At 45.5% G+C, this 25202-nt stretch overlaps 1 protein-coding gene across 1 annotated transcript in view; it reads left to right on the top strand.

Annotated features, from left to right (window-relative positions):
- PLXNA2 (plexin A2) overlaps nt 1-25202 on the top strand; it is a 315878-nt gene that overhangs the window by 274782 nt on the left and 15894 nt on the right. Inside the window, exons 23-27 of the mRNA XM_029572653.1 lie at nt 4973-5039; nt 9891-10037; nt 11745-11904; nt 14878-14981; nt 24374-24473. Of these exons, the coding sequence (XP_029428513.1) occupies nt 4973-5039; nt 9891-10037; nt 11745-11904; nt 14878-14981; nt 24374-24473 (578 nt within the window). The remainder of the gene's footprint in view (nt 1-4972; nt 5040-9890; nt 10038-11744; nt 11905-14877; nt 14982-24373; nt 24474-25202) is intronic.

Genomic DNA, 25202 nt, shown 5'->3' with positions numbered 1-25202 from the left:
ATTTCCCCTGGGGCTTTTCGAGATGGGGGAGGGGGCGAGCGGCTGGAGCTCTAACCATCAATAATGACTTTTATTGTACCCTCTCTGATGTCACCAAGCTTTCCCCGCCCCGGTGGCTCCCTTCCACCAGCAGCTGATTCTGCCCATTAACATTACAGCAGAGAATGTGCCACTTCAAAGCCGGGCTGGGGAAATTCATGGCATCCTTCCCAGAGACGAAGGAAGCTCTGCGGAGGGGAGAATCACTTAAAAATCCAGTACCCTGCTGAAAGGCCCAGTCAGTGGTACCACCCCTGTCTTAGGACTGGCACACGTGGACTGGAGGAGCAGCCTAATCGTTACAGGAGTGGGCTGTGAACCAGGGCTCAAATCCCCCACCCTCCATTCACTCAGGTACAAACGTAGGGCCTGATTTACTAAGGCTTTTCTCCCATTCTGCCTATGGGAAAAATTCTTAGTAACTGAGGCCCTTAGGTTGTAAGCTCTCTGGGGCAGGGAAATACCTGCAGTGCTCGAATATCATGAAAAGTGGAATGTAAATCAAAAAATGTAAAAATAAAAATAATAAATTGAGACTAGTATCTGGTGCCTCTTATACTGACACCTAGTGGCCAAGTGAAGGGTAGCAACGGAGCCCGCGTGTGCAGCACAGGTCCTGGGAGGAGGTTGCAGCTGAGAGTGCGTCTCAGACGTGGACGTGTAAGCAGAATGCTGGTGGAGGGGAGGGGAGGGGAGGAGGCTGCGTGACAGGAGGGAGAGTGTGCGGTCTGCAGTACCTGCTTCTGTCCCACCCGGCAGTCTCTGTTAGCAAACCACCAGGGAACTGAATTAAGACAAAGTCAGCTGCTACCCTCAGCTGAAAGCCCAGGCCTGGCTGGAGATTAATCTGGCAGATTCAGCTGGGAGACTGGAAAGTCAGGGAAGTTGCTGCAGCGTGATGGAGCCCTCCACCCCTTCCCATAAACACTCATTGGTTTTGCCAGGTAAAGAAAAGCAAGATTTATTGACTACATGGCTCAGGAAAAACATTCCTCCTAGCCTTTTCTTCCCCTTCTGTTTCCTTGCTCGCCTCAGTATCGGCTGCAGGGAAGGTCATCTATCCTAAATAACACAGGCAAGGTCCTGGGAGCCCTTTCTTCCTGTTTGTGTTTCTCCCCTCTTCTCCCTTCCTGTCCATACTGCCTCAGGCTCCCATCTCGCGCGGCCTTGCTTCCCAGGTTTTTTCCACGCAGGCAGCGTTTCCCCAGCTCGGCGCACGGAGCTGTGCTCCAGGTCTGTACCCAGTCTGGGGGCCATCATACCACCCCCCCGTGCACTGCCTGTGTCAGCAGGAAGGGTCTGCACCTTTGCAAATAATCCAGGACAACACAGCTTTAGGACAATGTCCTTAGGCATGAAATTGACACGTGATTCTGGCTGAGCCTGAGCTGGGGGGGAGGAAGAGGAGAAAGCAAGCCTTCCGTTTGTTTTGAATTGTAAATATATGGCTCCTTCTCTGTGAAAGATCATCCCTAGCCCCAGGGACTGGCATGCAGGAAATGCTAATCTCCCTGAAACACCAGAAAAGGTTCCTTCAATTTAATTACATGCTCTGTTGTTTCAAATGAAATTTCCTGGGTGAGGGATGATCCGGACGACTCCCCCCAGCCACCCCGAGGCGTCCGATGCCAGCTTTGCTCAGATTCAGACGCACACTCAGGAGACTGGGATTGATACCCAGAGGAGCTTTCTTTGGATGCTGTAGGCTACAGTTTATAATCTGAATTTTTGTGGAGGAAAGTGTGATGGGGGGATGACTGTTAATTCATAAAATATATATTTTTTTAAATCTGTAAAGGAAATGACCTCAGCACATGCCCACTGCAAAATGTGCAAACATCAAAGTCCCGTGGGTTCGATATATTTTCACCTACTTTGATTTTTAGTGTTATTTTTTGGCATTCATTTAAAAAAACTAGAACAACAAACAAGGTAGACTAGTAATTTCTTACGATGTCACTTGAGAATTCAGGAAGGCCTTGCATATAGGCCGATGCACAAAGGTGCAGTCAGGTCAATGCGGAGCTTTACCGGCACCTGAATGCTCTTATTGTGAACATAAACCTGCCATACAGTGCAGCGAGGAGTTTCACACTCACAAAATGTGCATTCTAAAATGGGAGAAATACTTAACGCCCTCGCACGGAAATCCCGTGCAAAGTGAGGGTAGGAGGCAGTACTCCCCGATACAGAGAGGTACACGTAACGCCTGGATAAGAGATGGAGTTACATTTCCAGTGCTACTGCACTGGCACGTAAAACCTTGTTTTAAAAAAAAAAAAAGGGGGGAGGGTGAAGTCTGGGTTTATTAGGCTTCCTGCCGCCACTTATCTGGATGAATTTATACTTACAGGACTGCATCAGCCTGTGCGGGTCCCCCAGGAGAGCCCTGTGCTGATCTGTGCAGCAGCAACATTGGGTTACTCTGATGCATGAACTACAGCACACCCAGCTCTTACCCTTCACACTGCCGGCTTTGATTTCTGTGAGGTTTTAATAGACCTCAGCAAATGTTCTCGGGACACAGTTCAAAAACTGAGTAACCTGCCCCTTTCTAGCTTAATCCCCCACTGTGCCTGCCCTGTTCTGCTCATTGCTACACTCATTAAACCAGGAGGCAGCAATGGAAATGCTACATAAATGTGAGCAGTGGAGAGGCAGCCTGCTCCATATAAAGAAAATCTAAAACTAACATTCATTTTCCTTGTTGGGAGTCGCCCGGGTACCGGGAGATGGAACCTCCTGTCCTCGATGCCCCAACTGCAGCAACAGAGTGGAAAAGTTTTTAATCTTCTTCTCTTGTGCTTTTCTGCTTCCATTTTGTTTTAAATATTGCAAGCGGTACTCCCGGCTCTGGTTTTATAACGGGTTTTCATCCCGGGAGAGAGATGAGTGAGCAGCCATCAAACCACGTGACTGTGCTGCTGGGAAAATGGGAGCCCACGAAGCAGGATGAATTTAAATATTCACAGGCACAACCCCCCCCCCCCCCTCCCCGTTTTAAGTTAACAATGATATGGGCTTACCTCCCCCATTTCCCCCCAACCACCCAGAAGAAAAGCTGTGGCAGCTGCCGCCCATCCCCGCCGATACCTTTTCAATCCCAGCCTGGAGCAGCGCGGGGACTGTAAGACATCAGGGCCATAGTCGGGGCAGCACTGAGCCCCCCCCCCCCCCCCCATTGATGATCTTTAGGGGTTCGGAAGCTCCTACGACTTATACAGACACCTGGCCCTGACAACCCAGCCATCTCCATCTCTCGTGGCTCACGGAAGGGGAGCCTGCCGAATGCACTGGCACGCTGCGGGCCCCAGCAGGATGACGGTGCCTGGGAGCCAGAGTACTACCCAAAACATGAAAAGCTTTCTTCCATCACCACCACAGCCCACTCCAAACAACAGAAAAAACCCATGCAAGAGGTAATAGAGCTTGTTTAGGGTATGAACAATCCTGCTAAGCAGAATAAAAACTGTCATTAGAAGCTGTTGTATTTAAATTAGAGATAATCCCTAGTACAAAGGGATGAGGGAAGGCTGGGTGGGTCTCTCTCCTTCCCTGAACTGCTGGCAACCAGTGGAAATCCCTGTGATTTTACCAGGCTGCTGGGCTATAATTTCCACTCTGTGCAGCGTCTTAAAATGTCACCAGGCCTGTCAGAGCCAGCTCTCCTCCTCATGCATTTTCCGCATCTCAGCAGTCTTTGTGCATTGCACTTATGAGACTGGGGCAAGGGGAAAAGCGGAAACTCATTTTTTTTCCAACTACTCTTCTCTGTCGCTTCCCCAGGTACCCAGTTTTCAAATTTCAGCGGTGCTGGACCAGAAACATATCTAGAAAGCCCATTTTTTGCTCCTTGTACAGAAACGGAGGTGATAGCGATAGTCAAAATATGTCAGTAATGCACAAAAAGCATTGTTCGTTGGAACAAAAGGTCAAAATAGATGGTAAGCCAAATAAGTATTTTTTCAAAGGAAGTTGCCTCCTGGCAGAGTTGTTGAAGGTAAACCTACTACTGTGACAAACCCAGAGCTAAGGAAGCGAGGGGTGAAGGCAGAGAGCAAGGCGGTGCTGCAGCGGGTCATTTTCTCTGTCCCTATACACACAGGCCGATGCAATATCGGCGCACGTAAAACGGCCTGCGATTTAACATTAAAATGAGCTGCCGCGGTAAAAAAAAAAAAAAAAGGAGGCGCTAGAGAAAATGGTGCATCTCTAGCGCCTCCTCTGCATCGGGTGCCCAGGAGAGGCGGCTGTCAGTGCGGGTCAGGAAGCAGACGTTCACATGAGCGCCCGTCTTCTGCCACTACCAGCACAATGTGCACAACCTCCACAGGACGCTGGCGATTCCGCTTCCTGTGGCTCCTCCTGCTTAGTAGGAGGAATCGGAGAAAGCAGGTATTTTGGGTTTTACAATGAACCCTCGAGTGTGGCAGACCTTTGGGCTGGCGTAAAATTTGCCGCATTGCGGGGATTAGCTAATAGCCTCATCCACGTGCACTTTACATGTGGTGAGCGCTATTAGCTATGCGCTCGATTGGACATGCGTGTTTAAACCCTGTATTGCTTTGGGGGTTATGGACGCAGCGCACGGTATTGCTTCAGCCTGGAAGGATGGCGCAGGTCATGCAGTCTCTGCCACCCCAGGACATATTCACAGACAGCTCCCATTAGTGCATTACATGGGGCTTCCAAAAGGAATCTCTCAGAAACCTGAGGCTGTCTCTCTCCGTCTGCAATATAACCTGCCTCGTGAAGAACAGGAGGGAACCTGCATCTCCAGGGTGTTGGTTCTGCAGCAAGTTCATGCAAGGCTGGATAGCTGGGTTGCTTGAGGGGAGGGGAGTAGAAGGGATGCAAAGACGTAAATAATTAGATTGAATTGTAAGACGCCTGCTACACATTCTTTTTTTTTTTTTTTTTTTGTCCTTCTCAGAACGGAGTCCGTGGCAGAGAAGATGCTCACCAACTGGTTTGCTTTCCTTCTGCACAGATTCTTAAAGGTAAGGCCCACGGGGTCAGGACACGCTCACATGTCTAGGAACAAGACTGAAATGGTCTGCTCCGTGGCAAACTGGTTAACACTGCATGGAGGAGAGGCAAGCTGCCAATTCACGTGTCCGCCAGCCCATATGCTCTGCAATCCTGTCCTTTCCAGACTGTTGTTATCGTAACAGACTGTGATTCCCTGTGGAACTTTAGTAGAAGAGTTTTTTCACATAATATTTCAGTCTTTTGTCTGTGTATGTGTGCATATTTACAAGTACTTTTGAATAGTGCATGCCAGCACATACATGTAGAAGAGGGTGTGGGGGAAAACTGTTCCTGTATTTTATAAACTGTGTAGTATGATGTACAAGATTATAAAATACTGCATATCTCTGCCCTGAAAGTAGGTGTACATTTATTTTAATGCAGGGATCCGCATAATTTGTGTATCTATTTTACAAATTTACACAGGAATGGTTTAAGGTTTATTAATTTTTTTATACAGTCATCTCAGTAAAACCATCATAACGGTGTACAATGCATCTGTGCATGTAAATATGTGTGAGGGCCGGTATTTTATAAAGTCTGCATATACCCATAAGAACATGCCATACGGGTCAGTCTAAGGCTCCATCAAGCCCAGCATCCTGTTTCCAATAGTGGCCAAACCACTATTGAAACCACAATTACCCAAAAACTAAGGGGTAGATTTTAAAAAAGCGCGCCTTCGCGTACTTTTGTTGGTGCATCAGGCGCAAACAAAAGTACGCTGGATTTTAGTAGATACGCGCGTAGCCGCTAAAATCCTGGATCGGCGTGCGCAAGGCTGCCGATTTCGTGTAGCCGGCACACGCCGAGCCGCGCAGCCTGCTGCCATTCCCTCCGAGGCCGCTCCGAAATCGGAGCGGCCTCGGAGGGAACTCGCTTTCGCCCTCCCCTCACCTTCCCCTCCCTTCCTCTATCTAACCCACCCCCCCCGGCCCTATCTAGACCCCCCCCCTACCTTTGTCGGGGGATTTACGCCTCCCGGAGGGAGAAGTAAATCCCCGCGCGCCAGCGGGCCGCTAGCGCGCCGAGACGCGACCTGGGGGCGGTTCCGGAGGGCGCGGTCACGCCCCCGGGCCCGCCCCCGAAACGCCACGTCCCACCCCCAAAACACCGCGCCGATCTGACATGCCCCCTTCAAAAAACCCCGGGACTTACTCAAGTCCCGGGGCTCTGTGCGCGCCGGTAGGCCTATGGAACATAAGCGCACCGGCGCGCAAGGCCCTGCTCGCGTAAATCCGGGCGGATTTACGCGAGCAGGGCTTTTAAAATCCGCCCCTAAGTCTATCCCATGTTACTGTTGCTAGTAATAGCAGTGGCTATTTTCTAAGTCAGCTTAATTAATAGCAGGTAATGGACTTCTCCTCCAAGAACTTATCCAATCCTTTTTTAAACCCAGCTACACTAACTGCACTAACCACATCCTCTGGCAGCAAATTTCAGAGTTTAATTGTGTGTTGAGTGAAAAAGAATTTTCTCTGATTAGTTTTAAATGTGCCACATGCTAACTTCATGGAGTACCCCCTAGTCGTACTATTATTTGAAAGAGTAAAATAACCGATTTACATCTACTCGTTCTAGACCTCTCATGATTTTAAAGACCTCTATCATATCCCCCCCTCAGTCGTCTCTTCTCTAAGCTGAAGAGCCCTAACTCTATCTTTCTTGAGATGCGGCGACCAGAATTGTACACAGTATTCAAGGTGTGGTCTCACCATGGAGCGATACAGAGGCATTATGACATCCTCTATTTTATTAATTTATGTGCTTACTTTTGAGTCATCAGTTCACGACACCCCCCACCAGTTAACCCAGGACCCCCCTCGAGCACTTAACCCAGCTCTCTCATCCAAAAACTGTAGACTAAAGATGGGCTTGATTTCATTTTCATGACTAAGTAGCAGGTGTAAAAGCATGCAGGTAAAGCATCATACGCTGTTTACAAAATACTCATGTGTGCCTCTACTTCAAGCCCTGCTCCATAATTCCCTCAAAATGCTCTTTTTCCATGTAAAATAAATACATATGTACTTCCAATCTTTTGAAAATATGCTTGCCATGCAGCCAGCGCTACATACACACGCGTGCTTTGATTTTACAAGCACAAACCCCCATGTAACTCTCTGACAATTACTCCCTTAATGCCATATTCTGTAGCTTATTAGTGTCCAAATGCCTTCCTTACTGGCCTAAGTCAATACCTCACTAGTCTAGTTTAAAATTGGTTTAAGCTGCTTATCTCGGCTTTCCATGCCCTGAGGGGCAATTGCCTCCATCATGCTCAAGATGCAGAGCACTGAGTTGGGATCAAGGATGTTTTGCATAGCTGTGCCAATGCTGCGAAAGAGTCTGCCTACAACGATTAGGATGAGATGAATCTTCTGACCCTTAGAGAAAAGGTAAAAACCTGGGCCTTTTCTACCGGATAGATGCCTGTTCCTTTGGGAGGTCAGGATGACCCTGCGGTAAGTCAGGACGACGTATGCAGTGGGTTGCAGAATTTTGTGAATGTAGGCGATGGTCTGTGCTAATTTTAACTTTCATTTTAAACTTTCTTGCCTTTGGGTTATGTTCTCTTGTGGTGTTTTATTTGTAAATTGATTGTGTATATTGATTTTCTAAACCGCCTTGAGCGATCTCTAGGCCGGGAAGGTGGTCTAAAAATATCTATAAATAAATTAGTTCCTACTGAAATCAAATTCTTTCCCACGATTTTTGGCTCTCTTCTCTCCCTTTGAAGCACCCTGGATTTCACCATGGAAATCACTTTAGAGGATGCTCGTCTCCCACCTTAGCGAACAGACTGTAAAGCCCCTCCCCACAGCTGGACTTTGGCTGGAAGAAGCAATCAGGAGGCCTTTTGGCCTGGGCCTCTAAAGCTGTTTTCATGTGTTGTCATCTTTTATTTTAATTAGGATGAGGGACTTCAGAAACTGGAAATGGCTCAGGTCTCTCTGGACCTCTGAGAGGTCTATGGCAATGACAGCAAGGAAGCTGGTACTGGGAAACAAAGAGAGGCAGCTCTGTGCACCACAACAGCCAACACAATTAGATTATGCACACAGATTTTTAAAATGTTTCTATTTACGAGCCTCACTAGCCCATTTGACAATATTCTGCAATATTGGAGAACGGGCCTTGTGGTTAGAGTAGCGGGCTACGAACCAGGGAAAAGCAAACAGAATGTTAGGAATTATTAGGAAGGGAATGGTTAATAGAACGGAAAATGTAATAATGTCTCTGTATCGCTCCATGGTGAGACCGCACCTTGAATACTGTGTACAATTCTGGTCGCCGAATCTCAAAAAAGATAATTGCGATGGAAAAGGTACAGAGAAGGGCAACCAAAATGATAAAGGGGATGGACAGCTCCCCTATGAGGAAAAGCTGAAGAGGTTAGAGCTGTTCAGCTTGGAGAAGGGACAGCTGAGGGGAGATATGATAAAGGTCTTTAAGATCATGAGAGGTCTAGAACGGGCAAATGTGAATCGGTTATTTACACTTTCGAATAATAGAAGGACTAGGAGGCACTCCATGAAGTTAGCAAGTAGCACATTTAAAACTAATCGGAGAAAATTATTTTTCATTCAATGTACAATTAAGCTCTGGAATTTGTTGCCAGAGGATGTGGTTAGTGCAGTTAGTGTAGCTGGGTTCAAAAAAGATTTGGATAAGTTCTTGGAGGAGAAGTCCATTAATGGCTATTAATCAAGTTTACTTAGGGAATAGCCACTGCTATTAATTGCATCAGTAGCATGGGATCTTCTTAGTGTTTGGGTAATTGTCAGGTCCTTGTGGCCTGGATTGGCCACTGTTGGAAACAGGATGCTGGGCTTGATGGACCCTTGGTCTGACCCAGTATGGCAGGTTCTTATGTTCTATTGCCACTCCTTGTGACCTTGGGCAGGTTATTTTACCCACCTGTGCCTCAGGTACAATCTTAGATTGTGAGCCCTCTGGGGACAGGGAAATGCCTGCAGAACCTGAACATAATCTGCTTTAGATGATAAAGTGGAAAATAAATTAAAATCCATATTTTTCATACTCCACAAAGTTGAGTATAATAGTTTTCTCTCTCTCTATATATATATATATATTACTATCTGACAAAAATTAGCATGACATTAATTATTTTGAGTTTCCTGCTAAAATAACAAATTAAAACCTTATCCAAGCTCTTTAGAGACTTCAGTGTTCACAAATCCACAAAAGCGATGGTTAAGCCCTGGTTATAAAAATGTTAAATGCAGGGATCTAGGAGTTCCTTGATAGCTGATGTGTGTCTGGCTTGTACCGTCATGTTCTTAAGGCAACAGTCATAATGAATATCTTATATTTTTCATAGTGGAGTACATTTTCAGCCACAGGTTGGCTAGCAAAATTAGCCAGATAAAACTTTACAGCCACACCACTGAATATACCCTGTGTTAGCCGGCGAAGTTTATCTGGCTAACTTTAAAACTGCTCTCCAATAGTCCTAAAGAAAGCTAGCTGTGTTGTCCAGATAACTTAGCTGGACAGCAGTCCCCACACTACCTCTAACATAGTCGGAATAGAAACCTATCCAGCCATGTCAGACCAGAGGGCTATATCTGAGACTTAGCTGGACAAACGTGCTGTTTATTAAGTGCAAAGTATTGCACCACTGGTTCATTATATGTCATTAAAAAAGATTCTCCAATGAAGGGAGATGAGATGTGCAAGCTCTGTGCTTTACTTCTCTTGGTTGATTTGCGCCTGGAACCCTCTTATTGTCGTGGTTTAATGTGTGTCTGTCTTCTCTTTTTTTTTTGGGGGGGGGGGGGGGGTGTTTCTGACAGGAGTGTGCTGGAGAACCTCTGTTCATGCTTTATTGCGCCATTAAACAGCAGATGGAGAAGGGACCAATTGATGCCATTACCGGTGAAGCACGGTATTCACTAAGTGAGGACAAGCTGATTCGGCAGCAGATCGAATATAAAACGTTGGTACGTTCGGGGGGAGGGGGAGATGGACACCTGCCCATAATTGTTGCAGACGTGTTTCACTTCTGTACTTCTGTACTTCAAAGGCAAGAAAATCCAGCATTTTTCCACCTCTGTGAACCAGCTTCCACTCCATGTCGCTGCAGCAGGGCCGGTGCAAGAGTATTAGGCGCCCTAGGCAAACCGTACAGCTTGGTGCCCCCTCCCCCCCACACAATTTTAAATTATGCATTTATACAACAGATTTTACATGAAAATAACATTCTGAGATAAAAATAATATACACGTTGTTGTGATAGTTACATGCACTGTTGGGGATGCCAACAAGAAAACTCTGCAACTTGGAATTCATATGGCATTAGACCTATTGTAACGTGTTTTGTGTGGGCACGGTCCTCCCGTATCAACACAGCACTGTCTGCCAACACTCAAAACAGTAACAACCCTACCTATGAAAAGGAATACCGAAAACATTACGCCAGAATCTAAAATATCAATACACCTCCAATCAGGGAAACAGAACTGGCCAAGCTACTACAGATCCCTACAAAGAAACCAACCACATGCTAACAGAATGCTTCATCTGTCTCGCATGCAGAACACAGACCCTCACCAAATTCAGAATAAAGCCACCATAAAGTATAATAGAAATGTGCAGACAAAAGCTGAACTGTAAAACGCAACCTGCCAGAGTCTATACAGTGCAACTATGGAGAAAAACATTTCACCATTCTTCATGAAACATCAAACAAAATCAAGATATATAAAAATCATTTATCATACTAATAAAATAATTTCTAAACAGCTGATGAATAGAATATCCCATAATTAAAGACTCATGCACATTTTGAAAGCTTTCTCAAACACCAATAAAATATTTTAAAATACCAGACACACCAAACACCACCCAATAATTAAAAATACGGATACAAAATCTCCCACTCTCCATACTGGGAACTTTAAATTTTCAGTCTGAATTTGTCAAAGATTAGTGGGAGGAGGCAGTGGCTGCAATACACAGACTTTCTCCTTTCTCTCCAACACGTGTGCTCACTTACTCACATACATTCATACACACACTCTCCCCCACATGCTCTCTCGTACACATACACTTGCTCTCTCATACACACACACACACACACACATGCACTCACACACATACACTCTTTTTTTACTCTCCCTCCTAGGTGTAGGCAGTCCTTGGACTTCCATGGCATCAGAAGGCCTCTACTGTCTTCCTTGTTGAGCAGAGATGCTGCCTCACTTGTCGAGCGGCACAGCCAACCCTGCCTCGCTTATGCTGTGCAGAGAATCCTGCCTGGCCGATGCTGCAAAGTTATTTCTCAATTCTGAGCAGGTCCGATGGAAGCAGTAAGTGGTTGCTGGGCTGACCCCAAACCTTTGGCGCCCTAGGCAGTCACCTAGTTCACCTAGTGCTTCCACCAGCCCTGAGTTGCAGCTGGACACAATTCAAGAAAGGAACAAAAGACCAGAATTAAAAATTGAAGTAAATATTTCAATAAACTTTAAAATGTAAAAGTTTCTAATTAACCAAGTTTAAAATATGCCTGCTGTCATTTTGGAAGTTTCTAATTCCTGTAAGAGAGTCGGGCAAACAGACATGTTCTGCAAGCCATCTTCTCCCCCAGTCTACACAAGGTGCCTCATTTACATCAGAAGAGAGAACCAATGGTGTTTCTTCTTCCCCAGATTCTCAACTGCGTCAATCCTGATAACGAGAATAGTCCTGAGATTCCGGTGAAAGTGCTGAACTGTGACACAATCACTCAAGTGAAGGAGAAGATCCTTGACGCTGTGTACAAGAATGTTCCGTATTCTCAGAGGCCGCGGGCTGTTGACATGGACTTGGGTATGTGTATTTCTTAGTGCATATTCCTTTGAGGAAACAGCAGGGGGAGAACACCCGATACCGGCACGTCTTCTCTGACTGCTGGCACTCGAATAACAGGTCAGTCGGGACTGGAAACCTACGGGCAAAGCAAGGATTACAGAAAGATCTGCAGTTCTGCCAGAGATTTCCAGTACTCTGTTAATAATTCACGTGAGCCTCACATGGGGCTTTGGGGACACCGGTTACAGGGGTGAGCTGGAGACCTCCAGATTCTTTTCCCTGTTGATAGAGTTTTATATACCATCATTCGGTTTCGCCATCATAATGATTTACAAGGTTAAGGAGGTTAACAAGGTTTTCAAAAAGGTTCAAATGATTGTTAACATAGAGAGACATCATATACAAGTTATCTGCTGTTCAGTTTTTTACGTTTCAATTCTTTGTTATAATATATACTTGTGTTGAGTTTCAGTTTTCTTAAGGTCATGCATGTAGTGGGGCGACTCCAGGGCTGGCTCAAATTGTTCCCCTATGATAACCCTAACATCTACTCTGAAATTGTGGTGGAGGTTACACAGGTTTTGCCGACTTTGGTTTCCTACCCTTCCCATCTTGTGAAAGATTTCTTGTGCAGGTCGCATTATTCCAAACTATCGGGCTGATACAGTAAAAGTCACGGGAGAGTGACTCTCCTGTGCCCGCGATTCTGTATTCAAATTGAGGGGCCCGTGGCAAAAGAGGCGCTAGGGACGCGCTAGTGTCCCTAGCGCCTCTTTTTAGACAGGAGCGGTGGCTGTCAGCGGGTTTGACAGCCGACGCTCAATTTTTCCGGCGTCGGTTCTCAAACCCGCTGACAGCCACGGGTTCGGAAACCGGATGCCGGCAAAATTGAGCGTCCGGTTTTCAACCTGCGAGCCGCAGGCCGATTTCAAATTTTTCTGTTTTTTGGGTTTTTTTAACTTTTGGGACCTCCGACTTAATATCGCCATGATATTAAGTCGGAGGGTGCACAGAAAAGCTGTTTTTACTGCTTTTCTGTGCACTTTCCCGGTGCCCGGAGAAATTAACACCTAACTTTTGGGTAGGCGCTAATTTCTGAAAGTAAATTGTGCGGCTTGGCTGCACATTTTGCTTTCTGAATCGCGCAGGAATAACTAATAGGGCCATCAACATGCATTTGCATGTTGCGGGTGCTATTAGGTTCGGGGGGGGACGCGTGTTTTCAACGCGCTATTATCCCTTACTGAATAAGGGGTAAAGCTAGCACGTCGAAAACGCGCATCCAATTGCGGGTTAACAGTGCGCTCCGGAGCGCACTGTACTGTATCGGCCTGTATGAAAGCTTGTTTTGCCTTTTTTTGCTGTTACTGTATGAGAACCAACACATCTTTGGGAGAAATCTGTTGCCTAGGGGGTTGCAGAAAAAGACCAAAAGGCCCATTCAGTCTGGCAAGTTATTTCTGTCCACACTGCAAGGCTATATCACAATTCCAGCTGCAGAAGCACCACACTCCTTATCCATTTAGGTTTGCTTTCTTCCTCCTTCATTCTCTACCCTCCTGGGTAAATGAGCATACAAAATCCAATTCTTAATCCTACATCCAACCCCTCCCTCCCCCACGTCTTACCATTAAGCTTTGTGATAATGTAAACTGCCCAAATAGCCAGTCTCCTTGGTTGTCCATGGCCTTGCTAACCCCCACTCATCTGCTGGTGCTGACCCAGTTAATTTCAGGAGAATTAGTGCACTGGTACCAGTACCAACAGGGCTACCCCATGGCCTGCAGTGTCATTTGGTAATGCTGCTTTTGTCCTTGTGATCTTTCCTCTTGCCTCAGGAACAAAATACAAACAGTGCTTGATTTGGTTTAGCCACCAACAGAATGACCTAAGAGAAAATGCTGGGTCTGCTACTTTAAGCTGCCGACATTTTATTCCACCCTTGAGCTCCAGCCTGAGTGTGCATGGATTCTCCTCTGAAATTCAAAGGAGAAAGAGAGAGTTTAAGGAAGCTTGGCTCCCTCCTGTGCTGCAGACATAAAAGGAGGAGGTTAATAATGGAAGCAGAGAACTTTCCCTACAGGGAGGAAGTGAAGATGTTCACCAAGAGATAAAGGAAAAGGTGTTGCAGGAATAAACTCATAAGGGCCTTTGTGTAAGAGCTCTTTGGTTCTGCTGCAAGATCCAATAGGTGCAAATCAAGATGGTCTTAATTCCCTAAACCCTTTCTTCTTTTTGTAAAGGTCTGAAACAGAGGTTGCCTGACCTGAAAGGGCAGGAGTTGTAGTATTGACACGGCTGTCGGATTTTGCTGAGGCTCGCCTCCTCTTGTTGCATGTGCTGCATTTTAACAGATGCTTCCACACAGGGATGTAGGTCAAAAGTTAACACTTAACAGCGTTTGTTTGCCACTCTTCTGTGAGCTTCCCTCAGAGCTTAGGAAAATACAGATGATGATTCATGTTGAGTTTTGTGCAAACATTTCCATCCAGGCCTTATCTAATCCAGCATCGCCTGCCTTTCGGGTCGTTAGGGAACACCCCCTTTCTTCCCCCACTCCTAGACACACATACACATAAAATGGCTGTCCCTGACGTGAATTGAAAAGATGTATGGCATGGGAGAAGCCAGCATGGTTTAGGGCAAACTCCACAGCAACTGAAACATAACCAATTGTTTCATGTATGGAGGTATTCCCGTACGCTGCCTCTGCTTAAGAGTACGGTTACCACCTTCTTAGTGTTTGAGGGTTGCTTCCACATTCAAAGCTGGATACTTTGCAGGATGTGATTATTTATTATTCTGCACCTGACATTTCATCGTTTAACTCAGTAACGTCACTCTGTCCTGGCTTTTAGCTTAGGATGATGGACTCTAGCAGTGGGTGATCATCATTAGTAATAAAGCTTGCTAGTATACGGATTGTCATGGCGAGCCCTTGAACATCTCCTGTGCTTTCCTTCCCTCCTCCCCTGTGCTCCCCCCCAATAGAGTGGCGCCAGGGCCGGATAGCACGCGTGGTCCTCCAGGATGAAGACATCACCACCAAGATCGAAGGAGACTGGAAGCGACTGAACGCCTTGATGCATTATCAGGTAACGATCCTAACAAAAAGCCTACCCATGTGGAAAGGAAAGAAGCAGGCAATTTATTTTGTTGTGCCTATTCTAACAAGGTAAAGAGTGGAAGGGTGAAAGTATCACATATGTATTGTTTTGATAATCCACAATATGAAATGTGTTAACATAAGAACCTAAGAAGTGCCAGGCTGGGTCAGACCAAGGTCCATCGAGCCCAGCGTCCTGTACATAAGAACATAAGAAGTGCCAGGCTGGGTCAGACCAAGGTCCATTGAGCCCTGCGTCCTATAGTTGATCTTTTTCTTGTATCCCATGCCCACGCTAATTACTGTTTACGGACTTTTCCTTCAGAAACCTGTCCAGTCCTCTTTTGACTCCACTATGTAACTTGCCTTCGTCACATTCTCTGGCAACAGATTCCCTAGCTTGATTGTGCGCTGAGTGAAAAAATACTTCCTACAATTTGCTTTAAATCTGCCATTTGCTAGCTTCATGGAGTGTCCCCTAATCCTAGTGGTGTTTGAAAGGGTAAATAACTCTTCCCTATTTACCCATTCTACCCCACTCATGGCCCTGACACAAGTCTTCAGGAAACTAGCAGAGTTGAAAATTGGCCGACATAAAAATGCCACGAGTGCTGGGGCAATAGACAGAGGACAGTTTTAAAGGCACAGCATGGGCCGGACCAGTGGCAACTTCTGTGCACTGTCATGTGGAAAGACCCTGGTTTGATCCCCAAGTCAGATCTTCCCTGAGTTGGACAGGTCCAGAAATGTTTAGCCCTGTACCCCCCTCCCCCGCCCAATACACACACCCCAAGATTTTGATAATTAAACTCAATAATCATAATGATCCCCTATCACTCCTTCCCCCCCCCTCCCCCTCCAAGCAGCTGGCACCCTAGGCCATTACCTAGAGAGGTTTAGCTGGTCCTGGGGCTAGGGATGCTGCCGAGGCAGCATTCAAAGCCATTCACGGGGGAGGGAGTGAGGAGCATCCTAAGGACGGCACCTGGAATGTGGATTGAACATCCCATGAAGAAAGGTTCCAGAAGGAGCCCCAAGCGTGCTGCAATATCCAGACTAGGAACAGGGGCGGGGGGGGAGGTAGGTCTGTTAAAATAGAGGAAAAATCTCTGGGTCGTTGTGATTGAAGTTTAATGGTGCCAGAATCCCAGCCCTGGTTCCAGCTGAGCTGCAAGAAAATGGAGAAAGGAGAACTACTGGTCCAAAAAATGAAAAACAGGTAGCACACGTAGTGTTAGGCCTCTTCAGTGCAACGTGAATGGCCAGAGTGGACAGCAGGTAAGAGAGTAATGCCTGCCTGTATTATGCCTTGACTGGGATGGTATGTTGGGAGGGGCAACAAGCAACCAGCCTACAGTAGATAAGGATTTCCTAGCAGCTCAACTCTTATTTCAGTAGTAATCTCTAGGCTTTGAAACCAGAAAGTTACATGTAAGTTAACTTCAGGTTTTCCACCTGGAATGCAAGCTGTAGTCGTGCAGTTTCATGTATGTCTGCACACAAGGTGCTGTGTCCATTGTGCCAACTCCAAAAGCTGTGGGGACTATCATATATTTGAAGAACCTAAGTTCCACACACACCTTTTATTTTTCTTGAGTACTGTAACATACCAGGCAGAACTGTGGTTTTCTTAAAGAGATATCCATTTCAGTTACTGAAATATTCTAAAATGAATTCAAGCACATATGGATGAGCATTTTTACAGTATAACATTTAACACTAATGTACAAGTCCAGGTATTGAAGACCTACATTTCTAATGCACATAAGAAAGCAGTCATTCTCTTTTCTCTTGATTTTTAGGCACAAGACACTTTCTCATTAAAAATCAATCAGGGTCTTATCTAAATCATACTATTGAACCAGCCCTTATTGAAAGTTTATCACCCCCTTGTAGGACACTAGCTGATTAATTAGAAAATTCACCTGTAAATTTAAAGTACTCTCATTCCAACTCCCTTAGTATCCTAAACTTAACTAGGAACTCAATAAAACTAAGATGAAGGCAGCAGTCCAGCAGCAAGAGGGGGGCTTTCCAGTCTTTTGCATTGAGTGTCACATGTATGATTTTTTACCCGCCGGTGAGAGATTGTATGTGTGCATTTGGTGCACAGAGCTCCTGGCTCTCAGGGAACGAGTCCAATCTCTGGAGGCTAGAGTAGCAGACTTGGAGGAGCTGAGGCAGACAGAGAGGTACATTGATGAGACCTTCAGGGACATAGTAGCCAAGTCCCAAATCCAGTCTGGCAGCCACAGTGCTGCCTTGGATCAGAAAGGTCCCCCAGTAGGAGAACATCACCCAACAAATCTGCTTCATTCTTTTGAGGGAGTTAATAAACATGTGGATAAAGGTGAACCGGTAGATGTAGTGTATTTGGAATTTCAGAAGGCGTTTGACAAAGTCCCTCATGAGAGGCTTCTAAGAAAATTAAAAAGTCATGGGATAGGAGGTGATGTCCTTTCGTGGATTACAAACTGGCTAAAAGACAGGAAACAGAGAGTAGGATTAAATGGTCAATTTTCTCAGTGGAAAAGGGTAAACAGTGGAGTACCTCAGGGATCTGTACTTGGACCGGTGCTTTTCAATATATATATAAATGATCTGGAAAGGAATACGACGAGTGCGGTTATCAAATTTGCGGATGATACAAGCGGATTGTGATACATTAAAGGAGGACCTTGCAAGACTGGAAGATTGGGCATCCAAATGGCAGATGAAATTTAATGTGGACAAGTGCAAGGTGTTGCATATAGGGAAAAATAACCCTTGCTGTAAGAACTTAAGAAAATGCCATACTGGGTCAGACCAAGGGTCCATCAAGCCCAGCATCTTGTTTCCAACAGTGGCCAATCCAGGCCACAAGAACCTGGCAAGTACCCAAAAACTAAGTCTGTTCCATTTTAGGAGCTACCACCCAGGAAAAAGATCTAGGCATCATAGTGGATGATACTTTAAAATCGTCGGCTCAGTGTGCTGCAGCAGTCAAAAAAGCAAACAGAATGTTAGGAATTATTAGGAAGGGAATGGTTAATAAAATGGAAAATGTCATAATGCCTCTATATCGCTCCATGGTGAGACCACACCTTGAATACTGTGTACAATTGTGGTTGCCGCATCTCAAAAAAGATATAATTGCGATAGAGAAGGTACAGAGAAGGGCAACCAAAATGATAAGGGGGATGGAACAGCTCCCCTATGAGGAAAGGCTGAAGAGGTTAGGGCTGTTCAGCTTGGAGAAGAGACGGCTGAGGGGGGATATGATAGAGGGAGGTCTTTAAGATTATGAGAGGTCTTGAACGAGTAGATGTGAATCGGTTATTTACACTTTCGAATAATAGAAGGACTAGGGGGCATTCCATGAAGTTAGCAAGTTGCACATTTAAGACTAATCGGAGAAAATTCTTTTTCACTCAACGTACAATAAAGCTCTGGAATTTGTTGCCAGAGGATGTGGTTAGTGCAGTTAAGGGCAAATCTTTAAACTTACGCGAGGGCGCAGATTTGTTTGCGCAACCCAGCGCAAACAAATCTACGCCCGATTTTATTATAAAATCCAGGGTCAGCGCGCACAGGGGGGATGCACAATTGTGCAACCTGCGTGCGCCGAGCCAAGCAGCATGCCTCTGTTCCCTCAGAGGCTGCTCCAAAATCAGAGCGGCCTTAGAGGGAACTTTTTTTTTTGGTCCCCTCCACCTTTCCCTCCCTTCCCCTATCTAACCCACCCCCCAGCCCTAACTAAATCCCACGCCCCCCGGACTCGCTCCCGGCCCGCCGCCATGCCCCCGGCCAGCCCCTTATTCGAAGCCCCAGGACATATGCGCGTCCCCGGGCTTGCGAGCGCCGCTGAGCCTATGCAAGATAGGCTTGGCGCACGCAAGGGGAGCTTGGGGCAAGTATTCGGGGGTTATGCGTGTATCCCTTTGAAAATCTGCCCCTTAGTGTAGCTGGGTTCAAAAAAGGTTTAGATAAGTTCTTGGAGGAGAAGTCCATTACCTGCTATTAATCAATTATACTTAGGGAATAGCCACTGCTATTAATTGCATCAGTAGCATGGGATGATCTTGGTGTTTGGGTAATTGCCAGGTTCTTGTGGCCTGGTTTGGCCTCTGTTGGAAACAGGATGCTGGGCTTGATGGACCCTTGGTCTGACCCAGCATGGCAATTTCTTATGTTCTTATATTTTTATTTGCCCCATATGGCTATAAAAATGTATTTTACTTCTGAAAATAGTGTAACGGGGGAATTGTACCCCCTAATAAATGAACAAACAGCCAACTATGAATGGTGTGGGAATTGGTGTAGAAAAGTGATACTATATCCTAAGGTTTGTGGCGCTTCAGTCTATGGTGACGCACGATAGTTCGTCACCATGAATTTTGGCATTTCTGGCTTCACTTTCTATTGATGGAGTTACAGCTTCAGCTCTGTTTGAGATCCTCAGGTGGACACAACTAAGCTCTGGCTGCTTGGGTGTACTCCAGTGTGAAGGTCAACAGAGGCCAGTGCCAGAAATGTAAACAGAAGAACAGAAAATTCAATTTACTGACTGCATGGTGCAAGATAAAAGGGAGAACCACAACAGTTTGTAAAGAAGCAAATTGAGTTGTCGATCTCCTTAGATGTATCAGTTTATTGGCTTCCTGATTGATTTTATGCACCAGTGGTGAATACCTGGAACATGAATAAATGCTTAGACCCTGCCATGTACAGCAGGTCACCTGAGAATGTAACACTTACATTGCAAATGTGTCTTCCCCCCAGCTGTGACCTCTGAAATTAGTCAGTCCCTTCATAGAATCAAAGCTTCAGCCTAGTCCTGACTACATGACACAGACTCCAGTTACTACAGTACAGAAGAACTCAATGAATTTCCAGTTTCAGGAGCTGGTTAGGGTGAAGCAGGCTGTCAGCATGCCTTCTGGCCATTGAGCCCCAATAGGGGCCATAAAGCAGAGCTGAACAAATGCAATGAATCCCAACCAATGTGCCAAAAACAGGAGATTTGAGAGTAAGCAGGCCATCGTTTAAACTCAGTTTCTCTATGTGTAATGCAGCCTGTGATATCCAGCTCCAAAGTAGGACCCTGAACTGAAAAGCCAGTACCGCCTCATGCCCATGGCAGAGCTCCAGAGTAAGCGAATGAGGCCATCTCCCTACAGTCGGGCCAGGGCAAGTAGCTCTCTGAGAGTCACTGATTGGCACTGAATTCTTTGCAGATCATGGTAGCTTTGGTCAGCCAGACAAGAATTATTCAGACATGATTTTATTCATTGATCCTATTTTTTTCTTTCATTTTATGGTGCAATGCTTCAGCTGAGTTACAAGAAAGTCACATCATAAAAGCAGGATGTGATATGTGAATCTTTTGAGACAATACAGAAGGGCCTTTCTGACAAACTAGGGGCCTCATTTTTCCCATAGGGACAGAATGGGAGAAAAGCCTTAGTAAGTCAGGCCTTAAAATGTGGTCTCAAAAGTTCATGCAAGCTCTAGACAGTTCTTGTGTTGGTCCAGTAAGAGGTATCGCGGCCTGCAAGACCGCTCCGCCGGTGCAACCCTATGTCGCGTGCTGTCGCAGCAGTCAGGCCCTGCAATTGCCTGCTTCTTCATAGTTGCAATGTGTGGTTTGAATTGTCTGATAATTATGTTGTTTTTTATGTTATTACTTATCCGCTGAGGGTAGAAATCAGTGGAACAGAAATGCAAATTAAATGAAATAAAAATTCCTCTGTTGTTCCATCAAAACTCAAAGCGGATCACAGTGCAAAAATACCACAGAATGTAAACACAAAATTACAAAGACTATAAATTCCACAACTGCCATAAATATACAAACACCCCCCACCCCATCCGTCTGCTACTCTGCACAACTCCATCTCCCAATCCATCAGCCAGGTGCTGGGCTGCTTGACTGTTTGTCAGAGGTCGCCACTGTAGTTTTATCACTGAAATTAAATCATTTATGAAGACACTGCAGACCTGTTCAGCCTCTCCCCCAATCTCCGTCCCCTTAGCATTCCACAGCCCCAGCACTCCTCAGGTTAACTCTCAAGAGTAAAGCACCAGGGACTACCACTGAAGAGGCAGGAGGGAGACAGTGAAGACAAAATTAGGGACCTGTTTAAATAAAAAAAAATTACTGAGCAAGGGAAGAAGGAATTCTTTCAGGTGGTGAGAGCCTGTGGTTCAAGCTGCTGCAGACATAGCATAATATTAATCTCACACACGGCCTGAATTGTGAAAGAATATCACGGGTCATTTGGGGGTTAATTTTGTAACATCACACACAAGCGTGAGCATAGGTGACACCAATTTTCAAAGCAGGCTTACAGTCATTAAGTCTGCTTAGAAATTGATCCCTCTGAATCCATTACTGTCCAAGCCACAGTCTCACCCGCATGCTTGCACCCACTAAAATGTGCGCAAAATTTTCTGCGGAAAATTTAACTGCATACTTTCTAAAATTCCCCAGCAAGGAGGTAATTTTCAAATGAGTTACGCACGTAAGAGTAGTATAGATCGTAGCCATTTTCAAAATCCCACATATGCGTGTAAAACCCAGTTTCACGCAGGCAAATCCTTTTGAAAATTACCTTCTATGTGCGTAAGCGCGACCTCTACCTCTGAGAACACCTCTGGGCAGTTTTGTAAAAAGGTCATTGAAGATTCCCCTCAAACTGTACAAAAGGCCCGACCAGGAGTGCTCGTCTTTCACAGGCCAATGCACAGAAAGTCTTCAAAAAAAAATGAGCAGATGCAGCTAATTTGTGAGGGAACGCAGGGAGCAGATGGGGGATCTCAGGCATCTGATGCTAATCTATGCTTTCTATTTCTGGCTTCTGAAAACGTGCAAACAGATCTCCTGCTGTGACACCATGGCTTTGTTCTGGGTCTCCGAGTAGCCTTTTCTGTCGTCTTTTGCCTCGTGATGGAGCGATATTCAGGGGCTCTGCTGCTCCTTCTCTCTTTCACGAATGCTTGGGAGTCTCTTGCGCACCACCTTTCATGCGCTGTGTCCCGTAATTATGCATTTGTTCTCCCCTCCTTACTTTGCCTGTTTGGTCTACTGCAGCTTCCTGCTGACTTGGCAGAGGGACATCTTCTGGACTGGGTGCCTTTCATGGTTATGCTAAAAAAAAGCGTTCTTTCTGTGGACAGCCCCCAACCACAGCAATAGCCTGACAAGGGATGCCGAGCCTGTGGGTTCCTTTGAAATGAAACCAGGAGGATAACAGCATGGGAAAATGCTCTTCAGCTGTGCCTATGGAGCTTCTGTGAAGCAGAGGCTTAGGCAGAATTTGTTTCAATGCAGTGGAAAGGGAGAACAATTACCAGCCAAAGGATTAGGGGGATGGAACACGCTGCTTGTTTTATTTACCTCGTTCAACGACTCCGGCATTGGAGAGAGATTCACCCCTACTCCCGGCTTGGTCACTAGGGAAACCTGATCTATTTGGGTCTGCAACTCAAGTCTAATGTAAACATAGCCCAGGGGAGATTGGGAGGTCTGAAGAGCTGAGATTTCCCATTTCCCTTTGACTTTTCCATCTAAAATGCAGGGGAAAATTGTCCAGAAATTGCCATGTAATGAATGAAGGCCCCTCTGTGACCTCATGGCTTTAGCAATTTCCTCTACCAGAGAAAGACCAGACATGTACTGGGATAAGAGTTAAAACAACAAATTGTAGTGTGCCTTTTAACCTTGTTAAGTGTGGATTTAGCAGCAGGTTGACCATGAACACAACAGTGAAGAACAATATTATTCTTGGCCTCTCGCTTTATGCAGCTCCATTTAAAAATCAGCTTCACCCCCACCCGATTTGGCTGACCAGTGGGAAGGTGCCATTTTCCTCCTCGCATATCAACTTCTTACGCTCTTCCCAGAGACCTCCTGCCGTCTTACCTGGGCCCTACAGGCTTCTCACCAATACAGCACAAGCAGTCAATGGGAAAACGGGGAAGACTGATCCAAAAAAATACTACAAAGTGTATGCAAACAATATAATACTAGAGACCCAAACAGACTTTAGGCCCATTGCACCGAAATGCTGCTTCAAGGCATGGATCAGTTTAAATGGAAAAAGGTGAATCGAAAATAACTCTGATTCCCATAAGACAGTTAGTACTCATTTCTTCATTTCAATCAGAAACATAGCCAGTGAGTCGGGGGTTCCAATGTGAAATCCATCCCACTCCTTTTTGGAGAAGAAACAGTAGCGACAACTCATGGACTTCACTCACCCCAACCGGCGCCTGATCTCCTTCATTTAAAAACAAAAACAAAGTGGGGGGAGCCTAAATTGATTATGAGGGAATCTACTCAATCTTAGTAAAAATATAAGATAAAAAAAATTAAGCTTTTCCAATGCTAAGCAGATTTATTGGGAGGGTAAAATTAAACACCACTACTTAAAACAGCTATAATATAATCTCGTTAGTGCTAATATTCATTTATAGTTTGACTTTCAGTAATTAATCCTTTTGATGTCACAGAGGGACAGACAATATAAGGTTTTGAAAGATGGTTTTATTGCTTGTACAGCTATAAATCAAACTTTTAAAGTTCATAAAACTTGTTAAAATAAAAAATGGTTTAATAAGAATGCTTTATGGTCCATAACATTATTATAGCCTTTTTATTCCCCTTGTGTTATGGCTTTAATTAGATCACCCACAATCCCTTGTTCTTACTGGATAGAAGGCAATCTTCAATCAAAATGATCAAAAGTGCTTTCTCTTGCCGCCTCCATTTATCAGCCCTCTCCTTAAGGGTTTCTGGGTCCAGCTTCTCCGGTTATCACAGCAGATTGGACATAAATCATACAGCATCTCGCAATCGCATGACAGTCCCCCTTGCCTTAAGTGCACAGGATCCTCTCGCGACGCACCAAACAGCTTGGCTGTGGCCTTCTTCCAAAAATGGCAGAGATAGAAAGACTTGAGGTGGTCATGGCAAAGAACTGGTTCGACTTTTTACATCTTCCTGTTTAACACTTTTTTTGAAGCTCGCACGCAATGTAATAATTACCTCACTAATTCATGCATTGTCAGGCAGCCCATTACAGATATGCTTATGGATGAGATCTGATACCAGATAGCATTATGGACCCGTGGTAATCTTTGCTTCTAGGCCTTTTGGTTGAGATCCAATTGTAGAGTCAGAGCTAAGCATTTTTAAGAAGGTCCCTTTCTAGGCCTCTTGTGTGAGAAAGAAAAGTTGTATAACACGGGGAGGTTAATGTCCTGCCATCCAGGGAGAGATGATAATGTTTTAGCAATTGCCACAGCTACAGAATTAAGCTTCCTGTTTAAAAAAAGTTATGGATGTGCCTATGGGTTGAAAAAGCAGTGCCTGCTTACTTCCTGTCTCATCTTCTGTAGGTATCGGATCGGTCCGTGGTGGCTCTTGTTCCAAAGCAGACTTCGTCCTACAACATCCCTGCCTCTGCAAGCATATCCAGAACATCAATTAGTAGATATGGTAAGAAACTATTCTATTTCTACTGAGGCATTCTGCAAAACTAAAATAAAAGTGCTCTTTCCATGCTCCCTTCTCGGACAACGCATAAACCTGTTTTCTCTTCCTTGGGCCAAGCCTGCTGCAGGCATGAGTTCACCAGCTAAGCTGATCATGTTTGCAACTCCCACCCTATGGGATTCTGGAGGCTGCAGTTGCTTTTCTGTAGCATTCTGGCACCCAAAGTCAGAACAGTAGCAGACAAAGCTTCTCTTGCCTGTTACACTTCTGAAGTGCCCAGTGCAGGGAAGAGCTTCCAGGAGATCTTGGGCGGGGTCCTTTACAGGGCTATATACTGCTGAAATTATTAAGAGAAAACCAAAACCTTTTCTGACACTTTGCACAGTGCCTCATGAGGAATGCAGGCAAGTCTTCAAGACAGTCATCCATAGCGCAGGAGACGAGCCTTCCTCAGCCAGACGCTGGTTAAGGAGTACTTCTACCCCGAGTCCCTCTCTTCCACCCCATCCGTTTCTGTTCAAAACAGAAGGAATGCATTCTCCCCATGAACAGTGCAGGAGGTGTGGGTAGGCCAAATCTGTGGCCTATGTGCTAGCAGGATAGTCCTCCTCACCTTTCAGCTGTGCAGAGGAAGCATGAATCAAGTGTCTGGAGCACTAGTCTGGGATCCCTTAGGTTCTATCCGTGGCTCGTTTCTCCTCATTTCCCCAGATATGCAAATGCATGAAGTTT

Source organism: Rhinatrema bivittatum, chromosome 12 (assembly GCF_901001135.1).
Source record: "Rhinatrema bivittatum chromosome 12, aRhiBiv1.1, whole genome shotgun sequence".
NCBI lineage: Eukaryota > Metazoa > Chordata > Amphibia > Gymnophiona > Rhinatrematidae > Rhinatrema > Rhinatrema bivittatum.
This window is presented reverse-complemented; position numbering and strand designations above follow the sequence as displayed.